The sequence below is a fragment of the Ceratotherium simum genome, chromosome 26 (assembly GCF_057802395.1).
Source record: "Ceratotherium simum simum isolate JZ-2026a chromosome 26, ASM5780239v1, whole genome shotgun sequence".
Taxonomy (NCBI): domain Eukaryota; kingdom Metazoa; phylum Chordata; class Mammalia; order Perissodactyla; family Rhinocerotidae; genus Ceratotherium; species Ceratotherium simum.
Window position 1 is genome coordinate 24,454,960 of NC_141925.1, and position 23,299 is coordinate 24,478,258.

General features: G+C 54.6%; 3 protein-coding genes across 9 annotated transcripts; all 3 read right to left on the reverse strand.

The window, feature by feature from the left end:
• Positions 1–141: 141 nt before the first annotated feature.
• PPP4C (protein phosphatase 4 catalytic subunit) lies at positions 142–8,204 on the reverse strand. Of its 2 annotated transcripts, XM_004439394.3 has the most exons (9): positions 8,095–8,203; positions 7,711–7,871; positions 3,607–3,658; positions 2,967–3,017; positions 2,645–2,746; positions 1,867–2,040; positions 1,648–1,774; positions 670–859; positions 142–586 (listed from the first exon to the last, which is right to left on the reverse strand). In XM_004439394.3, exons 2-9 carry the CDS (start codon positions 7,806–7,808, stop codon positions 457–459), a joined length of 924 nt encoding a protein of 307 aa, XP_004439451.1. In that variant the 5' UTR covers positions 7,809–7,871; positions 8,095–8,203; the 3' UTR covers positions 142–456. The 2 variants fall into 2 exon arrangements, with proteins under 2 accessions (XP_004439451.1, XP_087273404.1); XM_087417278.1 differs by lacking the exon at positions 2,645–2,746 and having other exon boundaries at positions 8,095–8,204.
• A 2,131-nt stretch (positions 8,205–10,335) lies between these two features.
• ALDOA (aldolase, fructose-bisphosphate A) lies at positions 10,336–14,491 on the reverse strand. Of its 2 annotated transcripts, none has more exons than XM_004439396.3 (9): positions 14,337–14,491; positions 12,861–12,987; positions 12,564–12,775; positions 12,027–12,081; positions 11,737–11,897; positions 11,351–11,434; positions 11,088–11,262; positions 10,721–10,920; positions 10,336–10,639 (listed from the first exon to the last, which is right to left on the reverse strand). In XM_004439396.3, the coding sequence occupies exons 2-9, from the start codon at positions 12,970–12,972 to the stop codon at positions 10,544–10,546; spliced, it is 1,095 nt and encodes a 364-aa protein (XP_004439453.1). In that variant the 5' UTR covers positions 12,973–12,987; positions 14,337–14,491; the 3' UTR covers positions 10,336–10,543. The 2 variants fall into 2 exon arrangements, with proteins under 2 accessions (XP_004439453.1, XP_087273402.1); XM_087417276.1 differs by lacking the exon at positions 14,337–14,491 and adding an exon at positions 13,185–13,338.
• A 156-nt stretch (positions 14,492–14,647) lies between these two features.
• On the reverse strand, positions 14,648–22,936 carry LOC106803350 (uncharacterized). 5 transcript variants are annotated; one of them, XM_087417279.1, is made up of 6 exons: positions 22,742–22,936; positions 22,175–22,493; positions 21,477–21,620; positions 21,075–21,230; positions 16,211–16,620; positions 14,648–15,933 (listed from the first exon to the last, which is right to left on the reverse strand). In XM_087417279.1, exons 2-5 carry the CDS (start codon positions 22,190–22,192, stop codon positions 16,507–16,509), a joined length of 432 nt encoding a protein of 143 aa, XP_087273405.1. In that variant the 5' UTR covers positions 22,193–22,493; positions 22,742–22,936; the 3' UTR covers positions 14,648–15,933; positions 16,211–16,506. The 5 variants fall into 5 exon arrangements, with proteins under 5 accessions (XP_087273405.1, XP_014650045.1, XP_087273407.1 ...); XM_014794559.2 differs by having other exon boundaries at positions 22,458–22,493; positions 22,742–22,935; XM_087417281.1 differs by lacking the exon at positions 22,742–22,936 and having other exon boundaries at positions 22,458–22,667.
• Between the last annotated feature and the right edge of the window lie 363 nt (positions 22,937–23,299).

Consider the following 23,299-nt stretch of genomic DNA (forward strand, 5'->3'; position numbering starts at 1 on the left):
CTGGCCTGAGCCTCACCTTCCTGGCAGGATCAGGGCTCCGGAGCAGTCAGGGCTCTGGAGCAGCCAAGGTCCTGATGACCACCCCAGGTCCCAGGCCAGTATCGCTGCTCATTCCCAATCAAGTCTGACACAAACCCAAAGACCATTTTTCCTCTTTTATTAGAATTTTTTTTCTTTTCTTTTTCTCAAAACTTTTATCTAAAAACAAACAAAAAAAAAAAAAGGAAAAAATTATTGGAAACTTCATAGTTCAAGTGGGGAGAAAGGAGAGGACGAGCATGGAAGTGAAGCTCCGAGCCTCTTCAGAGAAAGTCCTCACCCTCGAAGTGCCCTCTTTGGGGAGAGAGCAGAGCCAGGGACAGCCCCCCTCCATGCCCAGCCTCCGTCTGGAGAAGAGGGCAGAGTCACAGTGGTCCGAGGGCCAGAGGGCCCTGAGGGGGGCAGGGGCCAAAGGGGTCACAGGAAGTAGTCTGCCACGGGCTTCTTGGAGGGGATGCCCCGTGTCTCTTGGGGAGCAGCCTCGAAGATGATGAAATCTTTCTGGAGATGCTCGTCCAGCTCCAAGATGGCGGCCACGTTCCCACAGCTGGAAGTGAGAGGGCAGCAGTGTTGGCGTGTGTCAGCCCAGATGCCCACCCCCACCTCGACCTCCCGGCCCAGGCAGCTCACCGGTAGCAGTAGTTGGGTGCCGACCACACAGTGAGCACAGTCTCATTGAAATGCCACTTGTAACCTTCCATCACCAGTTGGTGGGCACGGCAGATCATGTCAATGTCGTTGGCTGCATTGAACTGGGCCACCACATCACTGCCAAATAGGTAGCCAGCCCCACGGGGGCTCACGCCCCAGCCTGTTGTGTCTGAAGTAAATGAAGGTGAGGATAGGGAGAGGGTGTCCTCAAGGCTTCTCTGGTTGCCTATTGCCCTTTGAGGACTATCCTGTCCCCCTCCCCCAGTGAGACTCATGGGGCAAGAGCACAGGGCCTGAATGTGTTCCGGGGGCTCCTGGGGGATAGGACAGCAAATGTGGGTGGAGATAAGTTCCAAAGAATTTCCTGACAGTTGGAGCCACCTCATAATCAGAGTGACCAGCTAATTTACTGTCCAAACAGGTACACACAAGAGTGAAAGGAGGTACTCACAGTAACCATGCTAGCAAGGGCTGTCCCCGCTAGCCCAGGTAACAGGGCAGTGGGCACGGCAGTGAGGGAGCCGAGGCTGTGTGTCATGGCAGAAAGAGCCCTGGACTGGTATTTGGGAGACTAGGCTTTCAATCTTCGCTCTGTTCCACACTAGCTGGGGGGTCCTCAGAGGGGTATCATTTTGGGAGCCTGCCCTTTGCAGAAGCCCCTTCACATTCAAGCAGCCAATGGTTTTGTCTTTAACAAGCCCCTGAACCATGATGTACAGGCCCCAACCCCCTCTCTGAGCTCAGAGCACCCAGCTACCCGCCCTCCAGTCCCTCACTGAGGGATCCAGCCCGTCAGCAGGTCAAGCACGGACACCAGGATGACCAGCCCACTCTGCTCTTCCCCAAACACCTGGCCTGACTGTCCCTTCAAGGCACTTGCTTCACACACAGGACCCCTCAGTCTCTCGCCAGACAAGGGTAGAGCCCGCCCGCCCTGCTCCACCCGCCTGCCCTCACCTTCAGGGTCGGACCAGAGCAGGTCACACATGGGCCCGTCATGAGGCACCTCTTGCTTTCGGTCAATCGTCCGGATCTGGTCCAGGGTCTGGATGGAGGGGGAGAGGCCGCCGTGCACACAGAAGATCTAAAGGGGAGAGCAAGGCAGGAGGGAAGAGAGGCTGGGCCCCAGCGCCTCTCCCACCCCTCCCAACCCTGTGGAGCCCTGGGCCGGCCTACCTTGCCATCGATGATGGCCGACAGGCTGAGGTAGTCAAAGATCTCAGTGCAGTAGCGCCACACGGTCACCGAGCCATATTTGCGCAGGCACTCATCATAGAAGCCGTAGACCTGAGTGATCTGGCGGCTCTCATGGTTGCCCCGGATCAGGGTGATGCGGTCAGGATAGCGAACCTGGAGGGAGCCACCACGCCAGGGCTGGGGTCTGGGATCTGTCTCCCCCTCGGAGACCACCTCACACCTGCCAGCCCCACTCCATCCTCATTGCCACTGCCCTGGCCCAGATTCATGTCATCTCTTACCTGAATCATGCTGCATCCACCTGATAAGCTCGCAGGCCCTCTTCCAGAGGATGCAAAGCCGCCCCCGCCCCCAACAACTACAAACCTAATGGCTCCTCTCTCACCCGCCAGGCACAGAGCAAGCCCTTAGCAAGACGTTCAAGGTGCTTTGTCATCTGGCCCCTTACCACCTTTCTCCCACCAATGGACACTGTGTCCAGTTGAACTCAACTCCTTGCCATGTTCTGAACACAGTGAGTCTCTATTCCCTCCCCTCCAATGCCGCCCCTCTGACCTCATCCTCTAGGGGCCCAATGAGATGCCCCCAAGTCAAGGAAAGCTTCTCTGACCACCCCCTGCCAGGCAGAATCTGTCTCTCACCAGCAGCTAAGCTCAGAGTTGGGGGTGGGCGGAGCAGGAGATGAGGGCGGAAAGGATGCAGGCAGGTCAGGCCTGAGGTGGCCCAGGTGTGGGCTCCAGAAGCTGGGGGTTCCCACCTTAAGAGCCAGCAGCAGGAGGAACGTTTCGACGCTATAGAAACCACGATCCACAAAGTCCCCCATGAAGAGGTAGTTGGTCTCAGGGACGTCGCCTCCCACCTGGGGGGAAGGAGAAGGTTCTAATTGGTCCTAAACTGTCCCCCACCCACTGTGGTGGCCCCTTTTCCTGTTAAGTTGAGGCTTGTCTTTCATGAAGGGCCCAGCTAACTAGAGGCCTCGTGCCCCGACTCCACACACTAAATTCAAAGCTTCCACTCTCAATAAAGGCTCTTCCAGTCAGCGCCCCAGGTCACCTTCCCCAGTGTTTCCCCACACTCACTCTGAACAGCTCCTTGAGGTCATAGAATTGTCCATGGATGTCACCACATACCTGGGAAGTAAGAAGCGGGGTCAAGAACTCACACAGTCCGAAAGCCTCTGCTCCCAGGGGCTATCCTTCAAAACACCCACTGCTTTAGTAGATCCTTTTTGCTCTTAGCTAAGCCTCTACTTCTCAGGGCCAAAACTCTACTCTCCTACCCCAAGTTAGCCTGGTCTGGAATGTGCCCTCATCCCACAATGAGTGCCAACTATTCTGTGGGCAAACACTAGAGCCAGGTCTTTCCAGCTAGACCTGCAGCTCCTGGAGGACCTAGCCCCTCCTCTCCCTACTCCCCTCAAGGTAACCCAGAATAAAGGTACTAGTAATACAGAAAACATAGAAATGTGGGGAGCAGAATCACTCACCAAACTAAAAGTCCTGCCCTGGCCAAGAGTATCCCCCCAACAAATCAAAAGACCCTTCCCATAACATCCATTTCTTATAGCAAGGCTCCCTTGAAGATGGGGGAGGGGACCGAAACATGGGGCTTTCTGGGCTCCCAGGGATGAGGGCAGACTTTTGGAGCCAGCAAGACTAAGGGGAATGTCCATGTGCCTAAAAGACCAAAGTAGGCTCTGGAAGGACAGACGGTACTCACTGTGACTGGCGAGTCTACCCTCTGCACGTTGCTCTCCTCTACCAAGATCTCTCTGGAGACAGGAGAAGACCAGGGTCACCACAGCCAGGCCAGCCCAGCCCAATTCCTGACCTTTTTGGGGGGGGGGGGGGGGAGGGGAGGATATGAGGTGGTCCTTGAACCTCTAGGGGGCAGGAGTGAGGTGTGCAATTCCCCCAGGATAGGCTGACCACAGGCCCCACCGCTCAACACCCTTCCATGGCTCCCCGCTGCCAAGAGGCCAAAGCTCAGGCTCTTGCTTCAGCATTCAAAGCCCTTCCAAGCAGGACGTGACTTCCCTGGCCTTGCCCCTCCCTGCTGCTCCCTTTCACACGGCCAGCACTCAGTCTCACAAAACAGACCCCCTCCTCCTCTCCACAGAGCCCTCTGCTCACGCTCCTCCCTCAGCCTCGAGTGCTCTGAGACTGTGTTCCTGGCTGAGCTCTGCAGCCCCTCTCTACTCATCACGGGGGCCTTCTCCCAGAATGCCCAAAGGCACAGGGGGTGCCCTGGGCAGGCTACTCGCCAGATGTGATACACTGTGATCAGATGTGCTCCCCTTCAAAGTGATACGCTGTTGCTACTTTTTCATGCTTTATTTAGAGGAAGAGAGGAGTTTGTTCCTTCATTTCTCCTTGCAGTGCAGTCTACTTCTACTGGAGTGAGCATGACATACAACCACTTTTTCAGTTAGACACCCAATTTCAGTAGCACCCTATTTCCAGATTTTGTCCTTGATGATGGCAGGAGTGAACATTCCAGTTCACATCATGCGCCAGGACTGTGGTAAGAGCTTTGCACAGATGATGCCTGCAATCATCACCCTCAAAGGCAGGCACTGTGATGATGCCCACTGCTCAGATGAAGAAACTGTTGTATAGACGGGACCTGAACCAAGGCAGCCTGGCTGCAGGGCCCGGCTCTTCTCCAGCTATCCTGATGTGGGAGGGCCCCAGGCACCGGCTTAGCCCTCATTCTTTCTGCCAGTCTCCTCCCGCTAGATGAGGAGCTCCCTGGACGACCCTCAGGGCGCTCTGGATAACAAAGGCGGCTCGAGGGAGGTGTGCCGTGGCTTTCCGGGAACGGCGGGAGGCGCTGGTGGTGGTCCAAGGGGCCATATAGCAACCAGGCCCCCCCACCTGTCCTGCATCTTGTGGTGAACATCCTCCCACATCAACTGCTTATAATGACCTTTCCAACCGGCTACGGGAGGTTCTTTTCATCCTCATCTGACAGATAAAGAAACAGGCTTAGATCATGCTGTGGCGGCATCCCACATACAAAAGAGAGGAAGACTGACACAGATGTTAGCTCAGGGACAATCTTCCTCAAGCAAAAAGACGAAGATTGGCAACAGATGTTAGGGCCAATATTCCTCACCAAAAAAAAATAATAATCTCTAGGAAAAAAAAAAAGAAACAGGCTTAGAGAAAAAAGGGAAAGGATCAAGGTCACAAAGCTAGAGAATGGCAGAATTAGACCCCAGGAGCCCAATTTCCTGAGAATTTATGCCAGCTCTTTCCCAAGATGTGAGTCAAAACCCCACCTCAGTGCCAGTAGGGCCCCAGCGCGGTCTGGGAACAAGGCCCAGCCTCCGACCCCAGCTCTGTCCCTTGCAGCATATCACCAGCCCTCTCAGGGCTCGCCCCTGCTCACCTTGACTTCCACAAGGAGCACTACCTTTAGGAAGTGCCTACAAAAGAGCCAGGCCCTGTTCCTGGATATGCAGAATCTCATCTGAGCTCCATAATGATTTCAAAGACTTGGAGAGATAAAGTGACTTGATCAGGCTCATATTGTTTATAGCTGACAAAGCTGGGACTCATACTGGAGGCCACCTGATTCAAAACCCTCTGCACTTCTAATATGCTGACGTTTTTAACAGGAGCAAGTTCAACTCACACACTTCAGGCCTCTCCAGTTCCAACGGTTTGAGTCTATGTACCCTCTGAGCAAGCTGAAGCTCTGACACTACCAGCCTTGGCCTGGACTCCTGGTGGGTCCCCCAGAAGGCCATGGCCAGGTGCTAGAGTTGGCCCCCCTTCAGACTGGGCCTGGGATAATGGTGGCCAACTCAGGCCGCAGCCTAGTGCCTCCTGGCTCCATCTCAGCTTCAACTGGGCAAGACCCTCCCAGCCCTCAGTCCTCTATAGCTCCCTGCTGCCTCTCACACAGTCTAAATGTCTCTGCCTGGCTGTCAATGAGCACGGAGTATAGCGAAAGACCTGGATCCAAAACCAACCTCCCCTCCAACCAGCCGTGAGACTACAGGCAAAACATTATCTTCTCTGAGGCTCAGTTTCCTCTTCTGTGAAATCCTCACCCTGCCCTGCCTACTCCATAGGGCTGTGCAAAGAGCAACACAGCCTGAACACATAACCTCTCTGTTTTTCTGAAATCTCCACAGTGCTATCTAAGCATCAGCTATCACCACCACCAAACTGAGCCAGGCCTGCGGGCAGACAAGACTTACGGGGAAAAAGAATAGTGCTAGGCAGAACAGTGCCAGACAGCAACTGATTTAAGTTCCTAAAAATGCCAATCAAGACTGAGTAATCAGGGATGACTAAAAACATCTTAGGGTCTGGTCAGGGAAGTTTTCTTGGGCTGGCAAAACACAGAAGAGCCACAGACAAGCATTCAAAAAGGGGCCTTGCCTGTTCACCAAACCCATGCAGCCTCTGACGGCCACAGGCCCAGAACCCAGCCCTGCCACTTTCTCTCTGGGTGATCTTAGTCAAGCCACTAGGCCTGTAGGAATCATGGCTTCCTGTTCTGTAAAATGGAGTAAATAATCCCAACCTCCCAAGATTGCTGTGGGGAGGAAACGACCGCAAGTTCTTTGCCAGTACAAAGCCAGGCTAATAGTGGGCCTGTTGTTCAACAAATGCAGGGTAATCCTGCTGACTCTTTTCCCACAATTCCCCATCTTGGGGGAAGCCACAGTCAAACAGTAGCACCAAGGAGGCAGATAACTGGTCTCCTCATTGCTGCCCACACATCTCAGGGCCTCCACTCTTACTGTCACTCTGCCTGGAATGCCCCTCCTCACTGGCCCTGCTCCCATCAGCTACCCAAATTATTTTCATTTTTCAAGGCCACCTTCTCTTAAAAGTCTTCCCCGATGACTTCAGTTCATATCAGCATTGCCCTCTTTCCATGCAGTAATAACAACACCACCTAAAGACTGCCGAGCACTCACATTGTACCAAAGCTCTCTGCTAATCCCAAGCACCAACTTACTGACTTTCACAACCATCTTATTAAGTGCTACTATTCCCACTTTACAGATGAAGAAACTGAGTGTCAGAGACCTCAAGATCACCAACACAGCTAATAACTGACAGAGCTCAGATTCCAACCTAGAGCCATCACATTCCAAAGCCTGGGCTCGTAACCACAACATCATCCTACTTCCTACAGAACTATGAGTTGGGCCTCTCTCCATAGCATGCTTAATTCCACCCTGGCTTAGCTGCTACCATTTCTTAGACTCCCACAATGAACATGAGAGTGATCCAACTCCACCTTCTTGCCTTACGGCCTGAAAAGGGACAGGACACGGAGAACTAGTTTCTGACTCCGTCCTTCACTTGCTGGTTGACTCTGAACATGAGAGTCCTCACCTGTAAAATGGAGACAATTCCACCCACCTTTAAGAGTTGTTGTTGGAATTAAAAGAATTTTATAAACCACAGAGTCTTTAGCTTTTCTGCCTTGAACTTTGTTCCTGCTGACATTCCCTTTTATCATATTATTCTTCCAAGTCTACCCCCAAAGTTCAGTTCCTCCGAGAAGCCTTTTCTGTTCCCCCCACAGATAAGGCTGTTTCCCTAAGCTTCCTACGTACTTTCTACAACGCTCTAACTCCACTGAAAACACATCATCTAATACTTTTAAGTGTCCTTATCCAGGTCTTTCTTCCCCCAGCAGGCTGGTTGTTCCTCGAGGAAAGTGGCCCTATTCTGCTGCTCTCGGGGAAAGCTTCCAGAATGAGCCAGGCCCAAAGTTCTCAGCTGGGTTTGCCCCAGGCCGGAACCCCTGGACAGCGGCCGGGCCTCCCTTCCCTGGGGCCGCCGGGCTCACCTGGCCTTAGCGCACAGGGCCTTGACTTCGCTCTCCTTGATGAGCTCGCAGCGCCGCAGCTGCTCGATCTGCCGGTCCAGGTCGCTGATCTCCGCCATGGCCCACCCCCGGCGCGGGTTAGAGCCAGGGCCGCCGCCCCCTCCGCACCGCACAGGGGTCTCCTGGGAAAGGCGAAGACGAGCCCGCGGATCAGTGTCCGTGGGGGGCGCCGGGACGGGAGGGCAACTCAATTCTGGAGCCGGCCCGGCTCCCCCGACCCCCGCCGCCCCTCACAGCGCCTCCCGGACCCCCAGCGTCCCATGGCACTGGCTACCCCCCGCTAGCTCCGCGAGCCCCGCGGCCCCGCGCTAGGGACGGTGGCCTAGAGGAGTCTCGGACTATTACCGCCGCTGCGGCTCCGGCTCCGGCTCCGGCTCTCGGGCTCCTGCCTTGCTCCTTTCCTCCGCTTTGGGCCGCCGCCACCGCCGCTTCTACTTCCGGCCCCGCCGCGGAAGCAAAGGGGACCAGTGCCGCCGCGCGCCGGACGTGGCGTCATACTCAACCCCTCCCACGCCGCGCCCTGAGCCCCACCCCTCAAGCCCAGGGAGCGCTCGGAGCCGAAGGAGCCGGTCGCCGGCAGCGTGCGGGCGGAAGTGACTGTGGGCTAAGCCGATTGGCGCTGTGAAGGCTGCTAGAAACCACGCTCCAGTCCCCTCCCATCTCGGTTAGGGAGACTGAAGCCGGTTAGGGAGACTGAAGCCGAGCGGGCGCTCCGGTTTGTAGCTTTATGTTACACGTTTTTGTTTACCTGGTTTAGTTGGCCTCCCCCATTACAATCTCAGAGGGATGGTACTTTGTCTGGTTCACCCTTGCGGCCCCAGTGCTTAGAACAAGGCCTGGCACAGTAGGCATACATAGGTATTTGTTCAATGGATGAAGGAATCCCGGTCCAAATCTCTTTCCATGGTTTTGGAAAGAGCCAAACCATGTCTCTTAAGTGGTCCCAGAGAAATCCCTGCCATGGAGGACCTCCGAAGTTAGAGGCAGAAAGGAGTCCACCTTCCCCACACCAAGCCTATGGCTCAGTCAACACGACCTCTCTGATTCCAGAATGGTCCCCTGGACACCCGTCAGTTGCTTCCCATAGTCTGCAATTTTATTCCTTTTTTGAAGAGGAGGAAACTGGCTCAAAGATCTTAACTTGTTCATGGTTGCATAGCTAAGAATTTTGGGTTTGAAGCAAGGTTGAAATTTGAACCCAGGAAAGCTGTGTTCTCAGCTCCAGCTTCTCCATCACTTACTCTTTCTGTAACTCATTTTGTCATAAGTCCCAAACTCCCGCAACTGGGGTTTGAAGTCCTCTGCTTCCCTGGTCTCTTTGCTGCAGGGAGGGGAAGCAATTGGTCTTGAAGCAAACTTCATGATGTCTGAGCCCTTTTGGAATGTCCTTTTTGCTATCTTCTATTGACCTTCAATTTTTATTTGCTTTACTTCAGATTTTGTTTCACCAAGTGGAGTAAGGCTAGGCACAGAAGTGAGGCCCGTTTGGAGGGGCACAGGGAATGGGTTTGGTTTTGGATGCAGGCAACAGATGCAAATGTGCAGAGAGAAGGAAAGGACCAAGTTCTTAAACTCCTAGAACTAGAACTCCTAGTCCTAGGTAAGTCACTTCTACGAAGATCACTACAGGGATTCAGTGGGTCCACAGATCAGAAAGGTCAAGATTTTTCTTTCTCTAGCAGGGAGCTCAGACAGGAAAGGGCCCATAACAGGAAATTTGGGAAGTGGCAGGACTATGTCCCTGGTTATGACTAGGATTTTTAATAGCTGAAAAGACCTGGTGTAGTTGCTGCTATACCCCAGCCTGGGCAATTGGGGAAGGGTTCAAAGTATGGCATAGGGGTCTAAGTGCAGGGCCCATTCTGGCTTCATGGAATGCAGCAGCTACAGAGGCTCAGTTGTTAACCTGGAACCTGAGCTCCACAGTTGTGTGTGTATGTCTATCTGCATTGTTGAGGGGGGTGTTAGAGAGGATACCAGGTTCTTCAAGGAGTTCCCAAAGACTAAGAAGCCAGTTCTGATCCCATCTCCTATTAAAATGGGAAGACGGGCAAGCTCAACAGTGTAGATTAAGGAGATATGCATTAATAATCTTGTTTCCACCAAGAAACAGTGCAGTCTCGGTGCACTGTAACCTTAAGGATAAATTGAGGGTAACAGCACCTCTCATATAGAACATTTATGTTATCTTATATAGAACACATAAACCCAGGAAATCTTGGCTTTTGTCAGTGGCTGTTCTTCTCACTGGGGCCTTCTGCACCCGTGAGTTCTGGGCATAAAAGTGAGGCTGAGTCTGCAACCTCATGACTAGCAGTTACAGACACACTTCCCAACTGTGAGCCTTATCAGATGCTGCTCGTAGAAGGGGGTGGAGCAGTTGGTGGCTGGAAGAAAATTTCACAAGCTCTCCTCTTGAAACCCTGGGCAAGTATAAAACAAGGGGGATAGGAAGGTCCTATCCCACCCCCTTCACCTTTTTCCTGCCCAAGAAGGAAGAACACAAAACAAGGGCTCTTTCTTCTGGGCTCTGCCACCTCCCCTGGCCCTCCCCTGCCCTGGACACCACAGAAATGGACAGCAGACTCCCCCTTAAATAGTTGTTTATTGGCAGTGGGCTGGAAAGGGTGATGGAGTTAGCATACACAGACAATACCACACACCAATGTCACCAGGGAGGCAAGAATGATGGGAAAAAGTAGCCTAGAGCCCTGGATGAGGCCCCCTCTTCAAGAATGAGTGTGGGAGGGGGCGGGCCTGGAGTGTTGAGGGGGTAGCCTTAGAATACCTCCACTTAGTAGGCATGGTTAGAGATGAAAAGGGACTCGCTGGCTGCAGCCCCGGCCTGACCACTTGGGGTGTACTTTCCTTGGCAGGCGAGGCTGTTGGCCTAAGAGGAGAAAGGAGCCAGAGTAAGAAGGTCTCTTCTCAGAACCCCGTCCACCCTGCCCACCTCCTGCGCCATCCTCACCAGGGCTCGCTTGACATATTCCTCCTGGGCAGCCTTTAGGTTCTCCTTCTTTCCACCCCAGGCCTTCAGGGCAGAGGCCTGCAGGGCTCGGCCATAGGAGAAGGTCAGGGCCCATGGCTTCAGCAGGGGGCACTTGTTGATGGCGTTGAGGTTGATGGATGCCTCCTCCTCACTCTGGCCTCCAGATAGGAAGGTGATCCCTGTATAGCGAGGGGTGAAATGGGGGGAGGGATTGTAGTCAGAGATCCAGCAGACTGGCTGGCAGGAGCCCCTAGAAGCTGGCCTGGAAATCAGACCAAGTGGGCACAAGGATTGTGGGTACAGTTCATCTACCTCCCAGAGGTCAAGACGAGGGTGTGGGTCTCACCAGTGACAGCGGGGGGCACTGTGCGGCGCAGTGCTGTGACAGTTGCCATGGCAATCTCCTCGTGAGAATATTTGTGGGTGCAGGCGTGGCCTGGGGTTACCATATTGGGCTTCAGCAAGGTGCCTTCCAGGTAGATGTGGTGGTCACTCAGAGCCTTGTAAACAGCAGCCAGCACCTAGCGCAGGGCAGGACCAAAGTGGGTAGGTTAGAGTCGGGGGACGGGTCAGCCCACCACACACTGCCCAGGCAGCCAGACAACCTACCTTCTCGGTTACATACTGACAGCGCTTCAAGTCATGGTCCCCATCAGGGAGGATCTCAGGCTCCACGATGGGCACGATGCCATTCTGTGGGGTGAAAGACAGGGTAGCCATGAGGCCTCCTAACCCGGAGCCCCTCCTACAGCTCTCTACAGCCATCAGCTAAGATCTTATCTCCATGATGATGGAGACTCATAGCTGCACAGTTCTCAGCAGACTGTGGGCGAGAGGCTTCTCTTCAGATCCATCCACACAATCCCTGTTCTGCCCTCTGCTTACAAAGCCCTCAAGTGAGGGAGAGAGGGATGCTGGGAGATGTGTGGCAGGCTAGCTGACATTCTGGAACAAAATGAGGTGGGAGGTGGCCTGTTGGGGACCTGCAGGCCCACCTGCTGGCAGATGCTGGCATAACGGGCCAGAATGTTGGCATTTTCCATGATGGCAAGAGATGAGGGAGTGTGCTCCCCAATCTTCAGCACACAGCGCCACTTGGCAAAGTCTGCTCCATCCTTCTTGTACTGGGCACAGCGCTCAGACAGCCCATCCAGCCCTGGAGAGGGGACGGAGGAGTCAGAGCATGGCAGAGGAGGGGGCAGGTGGCTCCCACTCACCCTGGTTACCCAAGGGGTACCGACCTGGGTGGGTTGGTTGGTAAGGCAGGGAGCCAAACAGTTCTCACCTTGGGTGGTCGTCTCGCCGTTTGTTCCTGCCAGGGGTACCACGCCCTTGTCTACCTGTTGGGGTGGGGACAACAACATAAGACAGAGGAAATCATCTCTAGTACCCTCTTCTCCTCTCTAGTCCCACTCTGCCCCCAACTTTACTCAATCTCTCAGGTGGCATCTCATGGTTTGCAAATGTTTTCACTTATAGTCTCTGATCCTATGAGGCAGGATACACGGGGATGTTATTTGACAGAGAGCCTGGGCTCCTATCACTTCCCAACTCTGCAAGCAAAACACTTTACTGACTTGAGCTTCTGGTTTTTCATCCGCACAATGAGAGTAATACATCACTCTTAGAATTGGAAGGATTAACAATGCCAAGCAGGTCCTTAAGTTTCTACCTTTTCTTATAATGATTCAGGGGTGATCTGTGCCAGACTCCACCACAGTCTCTAGGCTCCCAGCCCAGTGTTCACCCCCTAGCCTACTACTCTGGATTTCTTTCCCCCAATCCATCTGAAATCTCACATCCTGAGGCCCAGCCCCCTCACCTTGATGCCCACAACACCGCCCTTGGATTTGATAACTTGGGGGAAGGGACGCCCATCATCTGCCTTCTGGTAGAGTGTCTCATGGAAGAGGATGACGCCCCCAATGCAAGGATTCACGCGGTCGTCAGCAGTCAGCAGCAGCTGGCGGTAGAAGCGCCGGTTCTCCTCAGTGTTCTCAGTGCCAATGGACTGCAGCCGCTTGGCAATGCTCCCTGGAGGGCAGCATCACATGGCAATAAGGGGATCAGCCTGTCACCCCCAACCTTGGGCCCTCCTCCCACTGTCTCCTGCCCGTACCAGTGGACTCATCTGCGGCCAGGATGCCCTTGCCCGGAGCCACGATGCGGTGAGCGATGTCAGACAGCTCCTTTTTCTGCTCCGGGGTCAGTGCTGGGTATTGGTGGGGCATGGTGCCGGTCAGTTCCTGGGCAGAGGAGACAGATGGGCGAGGACTGCTTAGCTGGGTCTTACCATGGCCTCCTAGTGAGCAGGGCCACTTGCCTGGAGGTCAGGGCAAAAGTTCCTTACCTCCCCTGCCCCACACCCACAGGTCTTGGGGCACTTCCTGTCCCCAGCTCTCCCCTACACCCGACTTCCCTATATTAGGCCTGCCTCCTGTACCTTTCCTAACTCTGTTTGTTGCTGGGTGTTGCCCAGCTGAGAGTGGGGTTGCGTACTGGCATCTGGGCTAAAAGAATAGGCCAGAGCCACGGACAGGCTGGTCATGCAGAAGCTGGACCCTTCTGGCTTGCGCCTTGCCATGGGGTAACTTTGCCTAGAAGCAAAACCGAACTGGAGTATTTTAGAATTTAGAGGTCATGCATAAGGCATAGGGCCCAACCCTCTCACCTGAAAGTACCCAGGGAAGGGGAAGGAAGGTCTGTGCTTCAACCAACACAGAAACCCCAGGGCCAGATCTGAGATTAGAACCCAGATCTTCTGACTGCCATAGGAGTGTTCCTTCCAATCCACCCAAGATCCCAGGGCTGGGCCAGGCTCCAATGCCTCAAGGACATCCCAAGGTCAGGCTTCTCCCCCCAAGATGGGGGGAGAGTGTTAAGAAAAGGGTGTTAGGAAAAACGTAGGAGGGTGATCAGAAGTCCAGGAAAGGGCAGTAGGGGAAGCCAGGCCTGAGGTGGAGGAAAGGGGTGAGGTTTGCTGTTCTCACGGCTCATACAGGGTAAAAGAACGTTAAGAGGCAAGCGCCCCACCCCTTCCCCTGAAACATGCTCCTGTCTGCTCGCTGGGCTGCAGCTGTTCCAGGCTCAGAATCAAGGTCACCCGATAAGGAAAGATAGGCAAAGTGTTAATGGGGCATCAGGCGTTGCCAAAGGGTTTCCCCTCCACGCCATGGGCGCCCGTCTTCCAGGGCAGGGACCAACCACCCACTTTCGCGAACTCTGAGGCAGTCTATGAGGTGACCCCCACCCCTCGCTGCCTCTTAGGATCCCTGCAGAGGCAAAGGGGCCATAATCCTTTGCACCAGGGGTCCTAGCAAGAAAAGGAGAGAGGGAATGGCCCTCCATCTCGTCCTGCTTCCTCCCCGCCATGACTCAGCACGGGGAGCCGCCGCTGCACTGCAACGCAAATGGAGGAAGCTCAAGCTGGAGAGGGTTGGGGAGTCTGGGCTGAGGGCATGCGTGTGTGAGTGGTGGTGGTGGGGGGAGATGCTGGGACCGGGTGAGGGGGCTCCGCGCCGACGCCCGACCTGCCGCTGCCCCCAATATCCTTCTCCACCGTCCCTGACCTTCGCACGTGGCAAGGGGCACTCACCTGGCACAGGAGAGGGGCGGGTTTGCGGGGTGCAGCGGTGGAGCGCGGGGGGCTGCCGAGTGGACTGAGAAAGCGAACACGGCAATCGTCACCAGGACCCTGGTTCTGCGGCGCGTTCCAAGAAGAACGCGGCCTATTCAGCTCGCGAGGGGGCGGCGCAGGGGGCGGGCAGGAGAGCGTGCCCGGCCTTATAGAGGCACCGCTCCACCCTCCGTGGGGTTTTTCCCTTTGCAGGGGGCCGGAGGCACCCCGGCGTCCAATTGCAGGCGCGGAACCGTGCGAGAGGCCGCCCCCGAAAGGCGAAGCCCGAGGCGGCGCTTGGGCGGGGACAGAGCAGCGAGAACACGATCCCTAACACGATCCCTTCCTCGTTCCCTTCGGACGTGACTCGGGCCACATCCCGCGGGTCCCCTCGGCCCTCCCCTCCCTCTCCTTTTTTCCCCCCTCCTGGCGCGGTTTGGGGCGCCGTGACTCAGCCGGTTTTGGGCACCGAAGGAGATGGGGATGGGGGTGGGGGAAAAGCGGGTAGAAAACCCCGAAAAGACGGAGGCTCAGCTTCCCCTCCCAGGCCCGGCCCAGCGGCCCCGGGCAGCCCCAGCTTCCGGCCTGCGCTGATGCAGCGTGTGTCACTTTGGAACAGAACCCGGAGGTCCGGCGTCTCCCGGCCTCGTCCGCAGGCTGGACTTGCGGGCGCTGGGGTGCGGGGCCCACCCCTCTCTGTGTCACTAGCCCAGGCGGAAGAGAGGCGGAGGACAGGGCGGCGAGTAGACGCACAGGGAGCGCAAGAAGGAGGCCAGGCTGGCGGGGCGCGGGAACGCGGCGACATCAGTGCCAGGTGTGCCTCCCGGCGAGTGCCCCCGCCCCATCCGGGCCCCTTCGGTGCCGGGCCGGCTCCCGGGGCCCAGAGGGCCGACCTTGCCCGCGCACGCGCGCTCCGCCTGCGGCCGGGGCGAACCGGCCTGAAGCCCCGACCGCGACGCAAAGCCAGACGACGTGGAAATTGACTGGTCACCGCTCCGCCCAAGCAAGTCCTGGGGATGCGGGGCCAGAGTCCCTGCGAAACGTTTCCCTTGGGCCTGACCTCCCTCTCCAAAATAAAATCCGTCCCCGAGCTGGTCAGCCTCCCAGATACGTTCCGAGTCCCCCATCCTATCGGCCAGGTCTCCTCTCCTAATCTGGACCCCTTCAGCCCAACCCTACCCCCGCTCAGTCCTGCTGGCGCCCACCTGCGAGGAGGCTGAAGAAGCGGGCAGAGCCTGGTCAGCAGCGAGTGAGCCCGGCCCTACCCGGGCTGGGTTATAAGGCAGCTCCTGCCCTCCCCCCAGCCAATGTCCCCAACAATCTCCAGTGACCCCTGCCCTTTCCTCGCCACAGATCCCCTGGCAGGGACCTATATTTAGGGAAACCTGAAGCCCCTGACATTCACGCCAGCGTGGGGCCTAAAATGAGGGGAGGGGGAGGAAGCTGTGGGCCTGCCCTATTTGGGGGGTGGGGAGGAGGGCCCCCTGCCCACTCACCGGTACTTCAGAAGAAATTTCTTCCTTGGAAATTCAGACTGAGGCCCTCAAAAGGTCAAGAGAAATCTTTGGACAGAAATCTGTGAGGAGGGAAGGGGGGTAAGGGGACTCAGATGGTGTGGTGGTCCCTGCCTCCTTCTCTGACCCCCCCCCCCACTCTGGGCCTTGATGGTGGCTGTTGTGATTCTCTGGAGCCATTTCTTTAGAGAGAGAGCAGATGCAGGCACAATGCTCATACCTCAAAATAACCAAGAATCCATGGACCAGGTGTGGCTGGGGGACCCCCAAATCCTGAAATTCAAGGCCCAAGCTCCTCCCATAATGCTGTCTGTGGTGAGCAGTGTCCCCTGCCCTCACCTTCAAATATAATAGATTACTTGGGGAGGGGGAGTGGGGGGCAGGGGCATCTGCCAGAGCACTAGCCCCTCTCTCTTCTGGCCCTCCAAAGGGGCTGCAGTCCAGCCAGCCAAGGGCTCTCTGAGTCCTGCCCTGCAGGGAGCCAGGCTCTCCACTGCTGGTTCCCAGGCTGGTGAGCTGGCCAGGCCATGTGTGGTTCCAGTGGCCTGGAGAAAAGTGTCCTGAGGCCCCTCAGGGAAGAGGGCATGTGGGCCCTGGGGGCTGGCCGCTCCCCAAAGGGCAGGGACTCTGGGTCCTCATCGGAGCTTGATCTCGAAGCAGAGACAGTTGAGGCTCTGGCAGTCAGGAAGCTGGCATGCACAGGCACAGTCGCAGAGTGGGCAGCAGCGAGGGCAGCGAGGGGCCCAACCCTGAGGGAGAGGAGAAAGGGGTGAGCAAGGTGGGCAGGAGGAAAGCGGACCAGAGCCTGAAGCTGTTTCCCTCTCAGGGGAGAAGAGAACAGAGAGGCCTGGAAAGTCCCATTTGCCCAGTGGAACAGAGGGTACCATCCACCATTCTTGGGAACAAATCAATTCCCTGTGTTGTTGAGAAATCAGCAAGGAGGCAACGTTCCAAACAGCTGAGTGCAGGAGCTGGAAGAAATTATTCAGCGGGTTCTTTTCTTTCTTCCCATTTTATAGTGAGGAGCCTGAGGACCAGAGATCAGCTGGCCCTGGTCTCACACTAGGTCCCAATGTTCAGCTCAAAGATGGTTCTACTATATCCTCATGGCCTCGTGCAATTCAAAGTCAGTAGACAGGGAAAGCGCGGACACATTTTCTGTCCATGATGAAAATAACTTGCTCGTTTTGTGGATTTCTTCCTTGGCATGAACAGCTACCCTATGCAAGGCACAAACTGCATTCATGAATGATTTTAAAAAATCTTTCTCGTTTTCTTTAAAAATGATAATTTGCATATTTAAAAATTTTTAATGTTTTAAAAAGAGTTACATCTCTTTTACTTATCAGAAGCTTGAGTAGGGGGGCCTCTTTACAAAAGAGGAAATGGAGCCTCACAGAGGGGAGTGATTGCCCAAAGGAACACAACTAGGGAAGGTGCTGGATGGCCCTGGGCCTGCCTGCTTCCAGTCCTGAGATCCCCTGGACCCACTAGCCCCCAGGGCCCGGAATATCAGCTGCTTTCCGGGTCTGCTAGGGCAGGGACAGTTCATCTCACGTCTCCACTGAGGTAGCACGGGGACTCACACTCAGCAATGAATGTTGAATGAATGGATGAAAGAGAGCATATCATTTTTCCCTCTTTAGGCAAAAAAGGAAAAAAGAAGATTTCTCAGCTCCCAGGGGAAACAGAAGGTCTGTCTCTTGGGGAATAGGAACAGCATGTTCTTAGAGCCAGGATGGGAGAACCGGCCCACTCCAACTCACTCCTCTCCTGCCCCGGGGCCGGGATGATCTGCGACTGCTTCAGGCATGGACTGGAGGCAGGCCAAGTGGCTGGAGTGGGGCACACCCGGGGTGTGTGACAGAAGATTGGCTCCTTGAGGCCCGAAGCAGAGCTAGTGACAGTCACAGTTGCACAGTTCAATCAGACACTGGGCCAAGCCAGGAATAGGGGAATGACCTTTCGAACAGCTGAGGTTTCGGGGTGCGGTGTCAGATGACTGGTGAGATTGGATATCACTAGGGGCTCCAGTGAGGGGAGGGGATCTGCCACCCACAGGAAGTGGGGTCTGAATCGGGCTGGTGCGAGGAGCAGGCTAGAAGTGTCACGGTGCGAGACAGCGAAGTGGCTTCCTTGTGTTTGATAAGGGTGTGGTTTGGGGCGTCTCTGGGGAATCGCAGACTGGGGATGAAGTCGGCTCTGTGGGTTTCTGGAGGACCGCACCGTCATCGTGCGTGTAGAACTGCTAACTGAGAGAAGCTCTGCTGCCCTCACCTCAGAGAAGAGGGGATTAAAAGCATTTTCTTGGCTCCGGCTACTGGAAGGGTTCAGATCTGGTCGTTAATAACTGGCTAATGGATTTCTCGTCTCTCACAGGCAGCCATGTGGCTTCTGGAAGGAATCTGCTGTTTAAGTACATTAAACAAGGACACCACATGACTGTTAACCCTTGCGCTTCTCTAGGCCCTGCAGTGTTTCACCCTGATTTCTTTCCCTTTGATTTTGAAGGCCAGCCATCTTTACTGGTTAGAGCTCAGGCCCAGGTTTGAATCTACTTCAGGGCCAGGTTTGGCTAGTTCATGTTTTGAGCCTCAGTTTCCTCATCTCTGAAACAAATATATCAGCTACTTCATAGGGTCATTGTGGGGAATCAGTGGGAAGAACTAAGCACAACGATGCCTGGTGCATAGATAGGGAGCACTCAAAGGGAGCTATTCTTGTCATAGCTCTCTTCCCCCTTAGCAGTAGTTCTTAATGCTGGTGTGGATCAGAGTCATGTGAGAACTTGTTAAAATTCAGATTCCAATCCCAACCCAGACCAACTAAGCGTGGGGCCTGGATGCCTGGCTTTCTGTTTAAGCCTCAGACCTGCTTCTGGTCACACACAGGTCTGAGACCTGACCACCGCACTGCATCGCGTTTCTCACACTCTACTATAATTGCCTACTGATTTCCTCTGTCCTCCAGAATGTAAGCCCTGTGAGGGCTGGTACTGTGTCTGTCTCCTTCCCACTGAGCTCCCAGGGCCCAGCACAGTGCCTCAACAATGACTCCATACATAAGTGGAGAGTAAATAAGTGGATGAATGAATTAGATCCTCACAACATGCTGTGAAAGGAGCAGGGCAGGCAGGTTTCCCCCCATAGAGGAACAGAAACCCGGGTTTGTGTCCTGGCTCAGGCCTCAGGCAAGTCACTCAAGCCTCTGTAAGCCTCAGTTTCTACAGCTGTAATGTAGACAGGAGCTTTGTAATATTTGTGGTTGTTATTGTAACTATAAGGAAACCGGAGAACAGAGAGACTAAGGTACCTTGTAGAAAGACAGTTCAAGGACAGTGTGACCCTGCCCCACCCTCTGCCATTCTAGAATCCTTCCAGCTCTGGCAGAAGCCAAGAAGGATGAGGGCCTGAGGTCTCCAGGTGTGGCATTCCCTGCAGCCCTGGAGGGGAAGGTGGGAGGAGCCAGTCCCTCCCAACAGCACAGCTCACTTCATGCTCACTCGCAGAAAGGAGGAAAAGCCCCCGACTATTCCCTTCCTATTCCCTTACTGCCGACAGAAGAGAAGGGGGCGGCGTCCCCAGGACAGGGGGCTAGAAATCATTTTGTAATTGAGCATCTCCTACAAAATAGGAATTTTTAGGACCCAGGACCTAGGACCTAATTTTTAGGACCTCTTCATACCCTTAGCCCCAGCCCTGGGCCCCTTCTCTTGGCTACCACTGGGAAACCAGAAGCAGATTATTTGAAAGAGGAGCGCTCCTTGCCCCATAATTTATTTTGAAACTCAGAACATCTCCCAGGGATTTACACCAACTACAGTCATCCCGAGTTATGAATTTGCTTGGTCTTTCATCCTCACTCTTCCCTCCTGGGGGAAGGTCACCACTTCAAGGACAGGCGTTTTGCTGTCTAATCTCTGAGCCCAAAATAAACATTGCCCAGGAAGGTGGTCGATTACATTTAACATCTTTAAACCCACAAATGCAAAAATGGCCTGTCCTCTGCGAGCCAGGCTTCTCCCTGAGGATTCTGTTTCAACACACTATGGATCAATTTGCTATGCAAAACTCTCCTGTGTAACACTGGAGAAGTGACTAAACTTCCCTGAGCCAATTTATTATTCCCCTGCAAAAGAAGAATAAAAATACTTACCTATGTACATGGGCAGCCATGGACAGGGGGCCAAGCTGTGACGTCAAGTTAGAAAGGGCAAGTAGCAGTTGTGATGAAATAATGTATGTGATAATTTTACCCAATAATAGTACAATACAGCAGTGATAGTACTATATTAGTATATGAAGGACATATATAACACATAGCAACCTAGGTCAGATAGCTGGTTTTTAAAGTGAATTATATTTTCTATGTATTTCTACATGCACACTTTTTTTCTTTTCTTTGTGAGGAAGATCAGCCCTGAGCTAACATCCATGCCAATCCTCCTCTTTTTGCTGAGGAAGACCGGCCCTGAGCTAACATCTATTGCCAGTTCTCCTCCTTTTTTTTCCCTTTTTCTCCCCAAAGCCCCAGTAGATAGTTGTATGTCGTAGTTGCACATCCTGCTAGTTGCTGTATGTGGGACGCCGTCTCAGCATGGCCGGACAAGCGGTGCGTCGGTGCACGCCCGGGATCTGAACCTGGGCCGCCAGTAGCGGAGCACGTGCACTTAACCGCTAAGCCATGGGGCCGGCCCCCATACATGCACACTTTTAATCAATGCTTTTTGTAATCAGAAAAAATATATATATATATAGGTTTTTAAAAACCTATACCCAGCTTTAAAAACCTATACTCAGGTTTTAAAAACAACCCACCTCTCAGCGTTGTGAAGAAAACTAATAATGTCAATAAAGTGGCGCAGTATCTGGAACATAGCACTCACTCAATGAACAGAAGGAGCTCTGTGACGGGCTCGTTTTTTTCTCTTAACTACCATTTTCAAAAGTGATTATGTGGCCTACATGTTACACACATCACCTTTCTCCAGCTGTCACCCTGTTTTCTTTTCTCCAAGTAGCTTTCATCACCAGAAAGTATCTGATATGTTGTGTTTTTGGCTGTCTCCACCCGATCCAGTATGTGGATCTGTGCCTGGCCTAAAGTAGGTACTCAGCAATAAAACTGTTGAACAAAAAAAATGAATGCACAGCTGGTGCCTAGATCAGGGCTCAGGGGTTCGGGGGATAGGATGAGAACTCACAGGTTCGGTAGGCTGGGGGCAGCAGACATCCAGGTAGTGGGCTGGGCTAGGCAGAGGGAAGTCGCAGGCTTCTGCGCAGGTCCAGCAACAGTCTTGGGGCCTGGAGGTGCCTTGCTTCCTGCAGGGGGAGCTGCAGTCTGTGCAGCAGCCCTGGGCCTAGGAGATGGCAGCGCTCAGGCTCTGGGCCAGGCGGCAGGTAGGAGCAGCCAAGATTTGGTTTTTGGGAGAGGGGCAGGAGAAGGTTCAGCTGGGGACAGGAGGGGAGGGACTTCCTGGTACCACGAAAGGGACAGATGTGGGGACTAAATAGCAAAGGAGTCTTAAGGTAAGGGCCTGCAGATGAGGGGACAGATTGACCGGGTTCCTCTTCCCCACCCTTCAGCCCAACCCCAGGTCCCTCACCAGCAGGCAGTGCCTAGTCAGCAGCACTAGGCCCAGCAGCAACAAATAGATGCCCACAGCGATGAAGACGATGGCGGGGATGGGGAGCAGCAGGGAAGGAGTGCTGACAGGAGCCGGGGTTGGATTCCATGGGCTAGAGGAGGCCTGGATGAGCACAGGAGGAAGGGGTGACAAGGAGGTGGGGAGGGACTGCAGGAACACAGAAATACCAGGAGGGACACGGAGGTGGCTAGGAAAAGGGGAGGAACAACCACCAGATGGTGGGGAGAGAGTCAACAGGACTACACTATCTTATCCTCCGAACCTGCCTTTTCCCCTGTCATCTCCATTGCAGCACCATCAAGGGCCTGTTGGTCATTCTAAACTCCTGCCACACCTTTTGATCTTCCTTTCAGAATGCCTCTCCAAGCGGGTCTATTGTCTCTGATTCCACTGCCACTACTTTACCATCTTCAGCCCACATTACTGGCCTCTAACTATCTTTCAACCTGCAATTTTGCCCCTTTCCACACTAGCTGTCCTTGTGTATCCCTCCCTTCCTTACAATCCATCAATGGCTCCCCCTGACTCAGTCCAAACTTCTTATCTCAGTGACAAAGGCCCCACACTTAGCCCTGCCTACCTCTCCCTCGCTCCTTCTCTACACTCCAGCCATACTGAAGTCCTAGTAGTTCCCCAAATTCACGATCCTCTCTCACCCCCAGGTCTCTGCCCATGCTGTTCCCTCTGCCTGGAATGCCTTTTCTCCTTGATTACTTGGCAAACTCCTCATCTTGCCAGGAATGGCGGGAATGTGCCCTCCCGTGGGAAGTCCATCCTGGCACTCTCTTCCTGACAGCTCTTGTCCTGGGCTGGAAGGGTCTATGTCGGGGAAAGAGCCTCCTCTCCAGTCCGGGCTCGGCTCGAAGGCAGGCAAAGTCAGGGTGAGTTTAGGGCGCTGAGGGGGCGGCTCCTGAGCGGGGTAAGGGGCCTAGGACTCACGTCCATGGGGCAGGACAGCGCCAGTCAGTCCAGGAGCTGCAGAGGAGAGAACGTCCTGGGCCTCAGAGGCTGAGAGGGGCCACTGGACTGCGGTGCCCACCCTCCTCCTCCCATTTCCCTTCTGGAGAAACTGAGGCCCAACGATGGCCCCTGGACCTGAAAGTGCGGATCGGGGGTCAGGGGAGTCTGGGCGGGGCCTCCTTCGCAGGCCCCAGCCCGATCCAGGCCACACCCCGCCGCTGTCCCCACACTCCAGGCTCCCTCCATCGCCCCACCCCCATCACCTGCACCCTCGGGGCCGCGGGCGGTTCGCGAATTCCGCGCCGCACTCGGTCCAATCCGCCGCGGAAGATGCGCCGCCCAGAAACCTCCCGCTGCTTCTCCCTGTTGCCATGGGGAACAGAGCGCCGCTCCTACGGCGGCCGCCGAGACCCAAAACTCCTTCTCTTCGCCTCGCTTCCTCTGCCTGATCCGCTGGGGCCGCCAGCTCTTCTACGTCGGCCTTTCCCTCACTTACCCAACGGAAAAGGGAAAAGGCGAATTCCCGCCGCCAGCGCTCGAATCGGATTCTCATCCTATGCTGGGTCCTGCGGTGCTACAAAGGGAAGACTGAGCCCCCGGGCTTACACCACCAACTTGCTGTGTGACCGGCCAAATCACTGAGCCTCGCTGAGTCCATTTCCTCATCCGTAAAACGGGGAAAGGGCTGTCTCACAGGGATATTGTAAAAATCAAAGCTACTTGTTAATTGCATGGAATTACCCTCAATATTTTTTCAGCCTGACCCCACTCATTTTTATTGACAGTGCCCTAATTGAAGACTTCATCATCTGGTCTCTTCA